Here is a 12,998-nt window from a genome sequence, read left to right as displayed (position 1 = left end):
ACCTATGTGCTTAATATTTTCGTTGTCTACTGCAATAGAGCAGGTCTAAATTATTTGTCTAACAATCACTTATTTTACCGGAATCTAATGTGTTTAACACGCGCACATGATTTTAATTGTAGTTTTTAAACATTAAAGGGATCATTTCACGCTTTGGTAAATTGACAAAATTGAAAAAAGTTGTTTCAGATTCGCAAATTTTCGTTTTAGTTATGATATTTGTGAGGAAACAGTAATACTGAACATTTACCATGGTCTAATATAGCCATTATATGCATCTTTTGACGATTTTAAAACCTAAAAATTATAAAGCGTTGCAACGCGAAACGATTGAATAATTTGGAGAGTTCTGTTTTTGTCGTTAAATTTTGTGAAACTACGAAGATTGCTTATATAAGGTATAAAATACGTAATGCATATGTACTTGGCGGAATAGCTCAGTAGGCTAAAGCGTTTTTACTTCAGGACTCTGGCAGGACTCTAGGGGTCACTGGTTCGAAACCTGGTCCGGGCTATGTTCTTTTCCTTTTTTTAATTTTATTCTTGATTTTTTACTGGAGCTTTTACGATCCAATGTTTACATTTATCGATATAAAGCATTTAATGAATAAGTTAAAAAATGCCAAAATCTGTGAAAAGGCCCCTTTAAAACTCGACGAAATTTGATGTTTACACAAATCTTAATTGCTTGCAAAATGTACCTTGTGCAGATTTCAAAAAATCCGGTAAATACTTATGTACAGTGGAAAATAACTTCCCTTTAATGACCCCATATTCGGCCCTCGTACATACGCATTCGCCTATCAAAAAATATTAAATGTTAACATTCGCTTGTAGATGACAAACCGAGGATGTATCAGTAAATTTTTGTATAAAATATTTCGTATTATTTAGAAAGTTTTTTTATAAAACCACTTAATTTCGATCAAGAAATACCCGCTGACCAGTACCAAGTACTTAGTGCGACTTCTTTTCAGTTTGTTTGCACTAGTTTCTATGTGAATTTCGCAAACACAGACTGTATAGGCATCAAATATTATCGTGCAATAAAAGTGCAACTGGATTTTAAGAAAACCTTGTTTTTCTTAGGTGGGCGAATAATTGGTACATTTCCAAGCATTTTCTAGGTGAATATATGGGTGTTTTTAAAGTGACAGTTCTCTGTTACATTTGTAAGATTTTCATAAAAAAGTAATACTAGAATTGATGTCAGTTGTTAAACATTTTTTATGCCAAGTTTCAGTAAAATCGATCTCATCAAACACTTGTAGAGCGGTAAAAAGCTCCATTTCCGGGCGAAAATGGGTCGCTAACCAGGATAGAGTAGACACAGCAATTAAACCAATCATCGGTTGAAAATAATAATAGTTTTCGTTGCGTTTTAAACATGTTTAATACACATTCCTTTCGTGTGTATACTTATAGTGGATAAAAAGTATATACTGTTAAGAATTATTTTAAACGCTTCCTCTCTTCTTGCAAATTCCAAAATGACTGTAATAGTTAATGTTGTTCGCGTTTTTTGCATATAATATTTGTTCGACTAGCCAAGCCAACGTTTCACCTACTAATCCACAATAAAAGCATCACTATTAATCTAATGGCACAGTTTGTACAATTATTATTGGACTCGCAATCGCAACATTTTAAGCACGCCTTGCTCTGTTAGCCACCCGTGCTTGTTGTTGTAATTCGGGTCGGCCGTGCGGGACGCACTCTATCGACACGGGTCACGTGCTACTCCCATCACTCAGACGCTATTTACAGACGATATCGTGTGGTCTCTGTTTGCTACGTTTAAACGTTGAAAGTTTTGCAAGTTTGTGGAGTGTCGTAAACTCGTATTGTTGATAAATAACTCAGTAAAATTAACAAATCTCGTTTGATAGCTGTGTGTTAAAAGAAAACTCACTAAGCCTCTTAGGATGGCTAAACAACGTTATTCAAGAAGCGTGAAAGAAAAACGTAAGTCTTGTATGGTACAATGCATTTACTCAAATTGCTGTCATGTATGTTTATGATACATTTCGCCTGTTTGTTGAATATTACGTTCACAATACAATAAAGCAATGCAGGGACCTGAGCAATGCTATAAAACCAAATGTTTACATTTCGAAGGTAGTAATAGTGTCAAGACGGACGACCTGTCAATACGCCATCTATGACTGCGGTAGTAATAAATCTGGTGTGGATGTGTAGGTCAGCAAATGTGTTAGTAATTAGTTTCTTAATTCGCTGAGGTGGAACTCAGACGTGAACTGGACACATTTAGTGTACAATAATAACAAATTAATTGTAACCAGCAGTCTATGCAAAAGTTTCAGACTAAGTATATATCTCACCTGAGCTGTAGGCATTGCGCAAGTTTAGAGTGCATTAATAGCGATATCATTGTAAGCTGCAGCAGTCTGAGCATTCTTTCCATGTAAGTGTTTCACTTATCTGAGCACAAAGCAAAGTAAGTGAGCTATAGTGATCTGCCTATGTGCGGGTCAATTGTTATGAAACTAAGACTGAGTTCGAAACTGGGTTAAGTGGTCAAAATAACTGGGTCAACAGGTCAAATCTTAGAAAAACCTTGTTACCCTTCAAGGGGCCACATTTATGACTCAATATTATTCAAACTTGGTCAGAATGTTTATTTTGACAATATGAATCAGGTTCAAGAGCGTGAAAAAAGCTAGGTCAGCAGAGTAAGTCTTAGAAAACTTTGTTACTAACTTTGAGGCCACATTTATTTACTCAATCTTTGTGAAACTTGCCACCAAAAATTGTTTAAGCAATATCTATTTGAAGTTCCTATCTGGGCCATGTGCATTTTAAAACTCGGTCACCAGGTTAAATATTAAAAAACATTTTGACCACTCTACAGGCAACATTTATTACTCAAGCTTTATGAAACTAGAATGTTAATCTTCACCATATATTGGCTGAGATTTAATCTGAGTCATGCGCATCCCAAAAATTAGTCACAAGGTTAAATCTTGAAAAAAAGTGTCACCACAATTTTAATAGAGGTCAAATGAATGGTTCACTCTTGATGAAGCCTGATTTAAATGTTTATTTTAATAATATCAATTCCATGTTTAAATCTGGGTCAAGTCGGGTCAAAAACTTGATCAGCAGGTCAAATCTTGACCAATCGCTGTCTGTATTAGTTAACTGTTTTAAGTGCGCTTGTTATGACCATACTTGCCCTCTTGTTCTACTTATTATTGTAAAATCACATCATTATCAATTAAACCATACATTTGAGCTTCCCTCTGGGAACATGTGTTTTATGCATGTGTTTTATGCATGTGTTTTATGCATCTAAAAAATAGCCGGTGCAATCTGCACAATCTAGTTACAGGCTACACTTTCTGTCTTTAGAGGATTTTCGTTTACAAGAGCGTTCTTAAAAATTATGAATTCCATAAAAGAGGCAAGTCCTGTCCCTGATTAGCCTATGCAAACAGTACAGGCTACATGTATTTTAGAACCACCTTTGATGCACATGCATTAAATTAAGCCCCACATTTGTTGATTCCCTGAATGTTTATCTTAAGAAGGATATCTTGATTTTCGGATAATGAGCATTGCCATAGACAGCTAAAGCATTTTAAATAAGACCAACACCTGCAAAGCAAACTGCAAATAAAGTGATAAATGAAGTATAACTTCTTTAAATGTTTACATTGAGAATTTTTTTACTTTAAATTTTTTAAATGCACTGGAATACTGGAATGTAAGGCATTTTCAAGCATTAAGGATGCAGTATCAAACTTGTCACGCACATGTGTACCAATTGTGTATGTTTTAAAAGAGCAATAGTACACATACTTATATTGTTATGTGCTTCAGAGTAATAGGGCAGATTTCAACAGATATGAATATTACATAACATCAATTAAAATCTCAATGAAGTTAATACATGCCAAATTTTTCAGGTCCAAATCGGGACTTTCCATAAAAATTGTTGGAAAATTTTATCAAAAAGCAGGACACCTAAAACGATTGATCATTCAACATTTTCTTGAGTCAGTAGTTAGTATATTACCTACAAAAAGTATAAATTTCTGCCCAATATTTACGATAAATGTGTGTTCAGAATTTCGTGAACACAGACGTTCTCCATTTTCCGAAAGTAAACACACTCCATAAATTGAAGTGTTGGGTATCCCCGTATGCCTCGATTTGACATCCAGTTGGTACAGGGATATCCCCTTGAACATAATTATGTAAATCGTATGACACGATGTGAGCGCATCAAGCACTGTTCTTATTCAACCAATTGTAAATTACCGGTAACTCTAAATTTAGATTGATGCAATATGTACAAACTATTTTCTGAAAATCAGTCGAAAACGAAAGGTAATTTGTTAGAAACATCAATGTGTATTGGTCCATATTCAATTTGTTTTATGTACAAAATCAGTGTTTTGACAGGTTTAATAACCTTAGGTTGTATAATACACAGGATAATAGTATCGTTATACTTGATTTGGCCATGACATACAAACGCAGGTGGCGTTTATTTCTGTACGATACATCTTTCAATAGCAATAAGCGACCACTATCATAAAAAAACGATGGTGTGAATGCTGATTAAATAAAAAAGTTGCAGATAAATCGCACTCGAGTGTTAGAAGTGGGCTGTTCATTGGGGGCAATACAGGGATTAGCGATGGTAAGTTTTAGCCAGAAAGAGCTTGAAAAGCGAATTTTATTGGGAACTTATAGACCTTACATCATTTTTTAACAAATGTCGGGACAAATCGTCTCATATCAGGATGCCGGGACAAAGAGCCCAAAAGCAGGACGATGTATGATGAAGTTATATATAAAGTAGAACTAAGTATTGAGGCAATGCTCCTTATCTGTTGGTGATACTCTGAAAGTCTCCATCCTGACATCAATGTTTTGTTGTACTGCATTCTGTCTGTATATATAGTTGGTATGGTGACTTAAGATTAGTTGTTTTCAAGTCCAAAATGAGTATGGCAATTAAGTCACCAATAATCAATACAGAAAAAAATCATTTTCTACTATGCTGAATAATTGATGTGCACTCCTTCTAAGGCAATCCATGTTTACGATATGTATTTCTCCTGTCTTGAAATTTTTTATTTACTCCTTAAGGCAATTTATGTTGAGGATACCTGTTTTTGCTGTTTATATGAATAATAGATTCATTCTCCTTGAGGCAATCTAGTATGTTAAATATTGGTGATAACATTCCCCAAAGTTGAAGGAAATTTGATGTTTTATACCTTCATACAACATGATATCTCCAATGTATAAGGGGCTGGATAGAGCTTAATGTGATTAATTTGTTACAGGTATCATGTTTAGATCGTGTTTAAACTCTGTCTAAGACATTAATAAGCTAATTGCTTATATACAAGGAATTTAAGACTTAGCATTCACATTTTGGCCAAAGCAAATGTTGGGGGTTACGTTTTTGACAAAGTTTTATTCACATGTAAAGCCCTTTCCAACAAGTTTCGCTTCCATATCATTATGTAAAAGTAGAAAATGTACTGTTGGTAATAAGTATTTTCACACCAATGGTGTCATATAAAAATATAAGTAGTTGATGTGTTTAAATATCACTGTTTTAGCTATATCTTAAGACAAACCTAAAGGTAAGGGACATAATACCCGCAGTCTTCTTATAATCGATGCAACAGTTATAATATGCCTAGAATATATGGAGAGAGATACTGGCAGTGGATTGCACTGTTATTATTGAGACTTACTGGCCCATGAAGTTGTTGTCAGTCCAGATTAAAATGTGTATTGACTTAAATGGTGTAGTCTAGCCATTAAGCCAGGTCGCACTTTAACTATTTTGACCTCTAGTGAACTTTATTGGACTAGACCAAAATTAATATAATTAGACCAACTAAATGAGCTGCTCTCTGAGGAAAGAGGGTTTATCGCATATGTGTTAAATGTTGTCCCAGATTAGCCTGTGCAGTCCACACAGGCTAATCAGGGACGAAACTGTACGCCCAAACTGGATTTTTGCTGAGAAGAGACTTTCTTCAAAAGAAAAATACCATAAAAGTGGAAAGTGTTGTCCCAGATAAGCCTTTGTAGTCTGCACAGGCTTATCTGGGACGACATGCATTAAACCCCTCTTCCACAGAGAACAGCCCAAATGTATTATTTCACTTACTGTTAACGCTATTGATAATCCACATAGAAACACACAACTGTCTTATGAAATGAAAATATGAACTTCTTTTTAAGCTTGTTTGAGGTAACGGTAAGATGTATGCACTTTTATTGCCAATATAAATTATATATAAATGGGAATATTACAGCAAATTTAATTTAATGTAATCCATAGACTATTAATATAAGGTTAGCTTTTAAATATTTCTAGCTAAGTTCTGCCTATTGAATGTTTCTATGAAATATACTCAAGGGAAATAAGAGTATTGATACAGATCGGTTGATAAATAATGAAAGGACCATCTCTAATGTGGTCAATATTTGGACATTGGTTTATAAGCTATATCCAGGCACGTGTACATGATATTATGTTACAGGTGTGGGTGAGCTGTTGTGGTTACCTCAAAACCAATATTTTCATTCAAAAAATGTTACTTGTGTTGAGACTTGTTCACAATGTTTTATCTTTAAAAATATCTTGGATGAGTTTGAATCTTGGTAAAGTGAGGTGAAAAACTATATCATGTCTATGGACCATGAGTGCATTATTTCCCTCTTATTTATATGAAAACCTTGAATTAAATAAGTTACAATCGAAAAATGAAAACAAAAAAAAACTATTTGCAGGAAAAACTTACTTAAGAGATACATAGTAATTAGCATAATTGGCAATTCATGTTTGGATCAATTTGCCCCTGAGTATCTTGATTCATAACAGCTCCTTAGTAAATTTAAAAATCTCCAGAAGAAAAACTTTACACCAAGTATATTAGGCTATGCCAATTTAAGATATAATTTTGGTGGATTGATGTGCAAAAATCATTGTGTTAACGTTAAAATATTTTAACACAAAAACATACCTAGTACAAAAAGGTAGATTAATACTAGTGAAATAGTAACATTATTATTGTGTATTTTGGATAATGATTCACATTTTTGCAGTAAGAAAAATGTTGAGAAATAATACCTATAAAATAAATGCACAAAATGTTGATGTAAACAAAAGATCCAAATGAATTACCAGCTCATGTTTCGACTTTAATCTTTATATGATATTTGGAATATGGTACTTATTATGACCCCAAGATATTATATGCAAGAGCTTTTTAACTTTTTTGTAAGTGCTTGTATGGTGGGCACATACACTATTAGTTTGATCAACTTGTATAGGTGTGTTTATCTGTAATTTAAAAGTGCATGTGAATGTTATCATCGTTGAAATCTTCACTGGTTTATAATGAGTTAAACATGTAGAATATTCAATATTGATTAACAGAATGATGTGTTTACCTGTGTGTCATAGATAGTAAATAGGTTATCCATTTTAACCTGGCATGTCAAGTCAATGGTGGTTTGTTTAAGGAATACAGAGGGGAATGTGTTTACAAAAAGTTTGGAAATATATAAATTGTATGGAACTATATAAATTGTATGGGACAGATACAAATAAGAAACGTTTGAACTATTTATAATTATATATGCCCCATCTTAAGCTTAGGTTAAAACTGACTCACCACAACATATATACGTGGATAAACTAAGTAGTGTGGGTACACCACAACATATATACGTGGATAAACTGAGTAGTGTGGGTACACCACAACATATAGACGTGGATAAACTGAGTAGTGTGGGTAATGATCCATAGATGCAAAGGTTTAAATTAACGTTGATTTTAGGAGAATTGTACATTTAATTTACAACATTTGCAAATGTTTGGTTTTACTTATCTAAATTCACAATTCATGGATGACAGAGTTTTAAGTTTAAACAAAGATTTATATATAGATTTGCAAACATAGTTTCAATGTTTCATTTTATGAAATTGCAGCAAAATGCACAGTCTTATCTTCTTGAATAACTGCAGATTCTGACAAATTTCTACATGGAAACAGTGTTATGCATTCAGGTCAATTTTTTTGGCAATTGTTCATGTTGTTTTTGGTATACAAAGTATGCTGCACTCTAGAGAAGGTACACTATAATTTCGTGTAATTTTCTACGTGCATCTTTATAGTTAGTGCAAAGAGTGCATGTGAATTATCATGTGATTGTGCTATGAAGACACTTAAAGCAAGTGGTTGCTCCACAGATTATAATTCTATGGGAAGGCATTCAGTGATGTGAGGACTTCAATTTCTGTGCTTCAATAAAAATATAATGATAGAAATAAATACGTAGGATTAAAGGGCTGTGAGACTTTACTGGTTTCAAAGTTAATAATTGTTAAGCGAAAACTTTTTTGATAAATGTAATGATTAAACACAATTTTGTGGTAAAAGTGTTGGGCTTGAATGACTTCAATAGTTTACCAGTTTGTACTTTGTGAATTTATAAACCGTGACGCAGATTATCTTTTATTTAACCTTGAAGGAGGCAAATATAATGTGTGGTAAATGTTAATATTTAGTTTGTATTATTTGAGCACATTGGAGAAATTGTCTCATTTTGTGATATGAAAATCCATTCCAAGACATAACTTTTTGTAAACCGTTATCTTTTGCTGTGCATATTACATCACTGGCATGTATTATTAACTAGTGTTAATACTAAAAGTGGAAAGTTTGAAATATTTAAAGTTTCTTGACGTTCAGGAATAACCTGGATTTGTTTGAGGCAAATTATCTTTCCATTAAGTCTGCTTTTGAACAATGGCATGTTTAGGGCGGAGGAATTCGAACTTAAAACAACGAAACAAGTCAAAAGTGTCATCCAAACAGGAAGGTTACACATCACCATGGGCCACAGGAGGGCAAAATGCTGCCAAAGGAAATGAGTGTCCCAAACACAGTAATGATGACTTGTGGGTTGACAGGAAACTGTTGTATCAGAGTAACTTTTCTGAATAAGATGCAATAGTTTCATGCTTGACCCTACATATTGGCAATGCTAGGAAAAGATAACATATTGCTTTTTAAGTATTTCTACTGACATATCATTATCAAAAGTGATTAAGTTGTATAATTTTCAGACGTAATTTTCTGGAAAACGAAAACAGGTTACTTTGCCCGGAAATACAAAAGTTCATGGGGAATAGTGGAATCACTATGGACTTTTTACATCCTCTATCAGTCTGTTTGTAACATGATGTAAAACTGTCAGTTCTCATTAAAGTTTAAATTTCCAGCATTCAAGCTTGCATGCATAGTTTCTTATAAAATAAATTGTTCATGTGTAATTTTAATCATCCTGCATACAAATCCCCATATTTATGACATGAAAACGACATAAGTGAGTCAGTCCAGTTCAAGGTAAACGTCATGTTTTAAGGTAAAAAATTTTAGCCTCGATTTTTGTGTCTGCTTGATATCTCTAATTAAGATTTTTAAGAAATCTTAAGGTTAATAAGAAGATGGGTAGATGAATTGAGTCAGTCACACTGCTTTAAGATCATACTTTAAAGTCAAAAGTTTGAGCTTCTACTTTTTTATCCGATTAATATCTCGTATTCCCATCCAAGGATTTTCATGAAAATATTATGGCTTCAATATTAAGGTCAATGTTAGAGAAAGTGCAAACAGCAAGAGTTAGTCATGCTGGGTGAAGTTCAAAGTCATAATACAAGGTCAAAGGTTTTCAAAGCCTACATTTGATGTTTGTTTCATATCTCCTATCATCCCTGTGAAGGATTTTCAGGAAACTTGGTTAAAATATTAAGGTCATTGAGACAATTTGCAATTGACATGAGTCAGAAACAATGGCTCTAGGTTGAGGTCATATTTAAAGGACTGTTGTAATGTTTAGCCTTCATATTTATTTATTATACCTATCTCTTATGTCATATGAATGATTTTCTATAAAACAATTTGAAGGATTTTGGATGTTTTCATGTCATGATTGTGCAGACTGCAAAAGTCATTAATTCAAGTTCAATGTCAAGGTCACCATTTTGAGCCTCCATTTTAATGTCTGACAATATTCATGACAATTTGCAACTAATTTATAGTAGTTTATACTACATATTGAAGGCATACGTCAATATACCTGGCTTAAGGTCAATGTCAAACTTAATATTCAATAGTTTTGCATTCGTTGTTCTTTATCAGCTTCATATCTCTCATACTATGTGCAGGAATTTTCATGAAAACAATTATTACAGAAGATGTCCAGGAGTCATGTGGGTCAAACTCAAGGTCACCACTACAAGGTCAAAATAATCTTAGAGCAGATAAAGCTGTCTCTTGGATTTCCTTAGCAAACATTTACATTTCTGAAAGTACATGGCCCAATCAATTTATATAATTGGCATCTTCTAGTAGCCCTCTATCTTTGTTCCACTAAATCATGACCCTGAGGTCAAAACTTGTAATGTCCAGGTGGTAAAATATTGCAATTACAATTATTATTATTGGCAATATAACTTTTAAATAATAACTGCAATCATATGGCCCAAAGGTGTTTTATAAGTCCCCTACCGGTTTCACCGGAGGGGACTTGTGATTTTCGCTTTGTCAGTCAGTCAGTCAGTCAGTCAGTCAGTCAGTCAGTCAGTCAGTCAGTCTGTCTGTCTGTCTGTCTGTCTGTCTGTCTGTCTGTCTGTCAGTCTGTCTGTCTGTCTGTCACTCTTTTCTGGATCCTGCGATAACTTTAAAGTTCTTTATATTTTTTCATTAAACTTGAAACATGGATAGATGGCAATATGGACATTATGCATGTCATTTCATTTCGTTCCTACGTCAAAAATTCTGGTTGCTATGGCAACAAATAGACTAGAAATACTGCTGAAAATGGTGGTTTTCTGGATCCTGCAATAACTTTAAAAGATCTTCATAGTTTTTCATGATACTTGAAACATGGATAGATGGCAATATGGACATTATGCACATCATTTCATTTAGTTTCCTACGTCAAAAATTCTGGTTGCTATGACAACAAATATATAAAAAAACATTCTGACAATGGTGGAATTTCTGACAATGGTCATCATAGCCGGTAGGGGACATATATTGCTTGGCAATAGTCTTGTTTGTTGTCAAATATTTTTTGTTTCTCTACAAAATAAGTTTAAATCATGCCACTGTTGTCAAATTCGTTCATACCCCAGGGTCCATTTAGTTATACCCCCACAAACGAAGTTTAGGGGGGAATATAGGAGTGATCTTGTCTGTCTGTCTGTCGGTCCGTTTTAAGTGTCCGCTCTCTAATTCTAGTAGTTTTCATCCGATCTTCACCAAACTTGGTCAGAAGTTGTATCTACATGATGTCTAGGCAAAGTTCGAACATGGGCCTTGCCGGGTCAAAAACTAGGTCACGGGGTCACTTAGTGCGTTTTAAACATTCAGCATGTTGTCCGCTCTCTAATTCTAGTAGTTTTCATCTGATCTTCACCAAACTTGGTCAGAAGTTGTATCTAGATGATCTTAAGGCCAAGTTCGAACATGGGCCTCGCCGGGTCAAAAAGTAGGTCACGGGGTCACTTAGTGCGTTTTAAACATTCAGTAGTTGTCCGCTCTCTAATTCAAGTAGTTTTCATCTGATCTTCACCAAACTTGGTCAGAAGTTGTATCCAGATGACCTTAAGGCCTAGTTCAAACATGGGCCTTGCTGGGTCAAAAACTAGGTCACGGGGTCACTTAGTGTGTTTTTTAACATTCAGCATGGTGTCCGCTTTCTAATTCAAGTAGTTTTCATCTGATCTTCACCAAACTTGGTCAGAAGTTTTATCTAGATGATCTAAAGGCCAAGTTCGAACATGGGCCATGCTAGATCAAAAACTAGGTCACAGGGTCACTTAGTACGTTTTACACATTGAGCATGGTGTCCGCTCTCTATTTCAAGTAAATTAAACCTGTACTTCACCACACTTGGTCAGAAGTTGTAACTAGATGATGTGTAGGTCAAGTTCGAACATGGGCCATGCCGGGTCAAAAACTAGGTCACGGGGTCACTTAGTGTCTTTTAAACCTCACCATGTTGTCCGCTCTCTAATTCAAGTAGTTTTTATCCAATCTTCAGCAAAATTGGTCAGAAGTTGTGATAATGTTTAGGGCAAGTTTGAATATGGGTCATGCCGGGTCAAAAACAATGTCACGGGGTCACTTAGTGCGTTTTAAACATCACAATGTTGTCCGCTCTCTAATCCAAGTAGTTTTCATCCAATATTCACTAAACTTGGTCAGAAGTTGTATCTAGATGATGTCTAGGTCAAGATTGAATATGGGTCATGCTGGGTCAAAAACTAGGTCACGGGGTATCTTAGTGCGTTTTAAACCTCATCATGTTGTCCGCTCTCTAATTCAAGTAGTTTTCATCCAATCCTCACCAAACTTGGTTACAAGTTTTATCTAAATAATCTCTAGGACAAGTTTGAACATGGGCCATTCCGGGTCTTAAACTAGGTCACAGGGTCACTGAGTGCGTTTTTTAACATTCAGCATGGTGTCCGCTCTCTAATTCAAGTAGTTTACATCCGATCTTCACGAAACTTGGTCAGAAGTTTTATGGAGATGATCTTAAGGCCAAGTTAGAACGTGGGGCTTTCTGGGTCAAAAACTAGGTCAAGGGGTCACTTAGTGCGTTTTAAAAATTGAGCATGGTGACTGCTGTTTTTTGTGAAGACAACATGCAAAATATTATGTGTCAATTCGGCATGTGGGGGTATTCGTCACGTCTGTGACAAAGCTCTAGTTTTCATTGTTACAACTTGCTACATATTACTTCATGGTGTATCTGTCACTCCTGTGACAAGTTCTTGTGTTGTTTTTTTGCAGTATTTATTATTAGGTGTGTGGAACTTAAATGTTAAGTTGAATGCAAATATTTACATCGATTAAACTTCATATAAAATTAAAACGTTTATTAAAGATTCTTATTTCCATAAAAAAAATCAGTTCATT

At 34.5% G+C, this 12,998-nt stretch overlaps 1 protein-coding gene across 11 annotated transcripts in view; it reads left to right on the top strand.

Annotated features, from left to right (window-relative positions):
- LOC127845704 (1-phosphatidylinositol 4,5-bisphosphate phosphodiesterase eta-2-like) overlaps nt 1-12,998 on the top strand; it is a 146,212-nt gene that overhangs the window by 69,049 nt on the left and 64,165 nt on the right. The window contains exon 1 of one of the 11 annotated variants that reach the window (XM_052376884.1): nt 1,763-1,965. The exons of 7 other annotated variants lie outside the window; for them this stretch is intronic. In XM_052376884.1, coding sequence (XP_052232844.1) covers nt 1,926-1,965 — 40 coding nt within the window. In that variant the 5' untranslated portion in view covers nt 1,763-1,925. Of the gene's footprint in view, nt 1-1,762; nt 1,966-7,475; nt 7,819-7,906; nt 8,953-12,998 lie in introns of those variants that run through there. 3 more of the 11 variants (XM_052376889.1, XM_052376805.1, XM_052376811.1) reach the window with 3 other exon arrangements.

Source organism: Dreissena polymorpha, chromosome 1 (assembly GCF_020536995.1).
Source record: "Dreissena polymorpha isolate Duluth1 chromosome 1, UMN_Dpol_1.0, whole genome shotgun sequence".
Taxonomy (NCBI): Eukaryota; Metazoa; Mollusca; class Bivalvia; order Myida; family Dreissenidae; genus Dreissena; species Dreissena polymorpha.
Note: the sequence above shows the minus strand (reverse complement) of the source record. Positions and strands in the feature narration are given on the sequence as shown.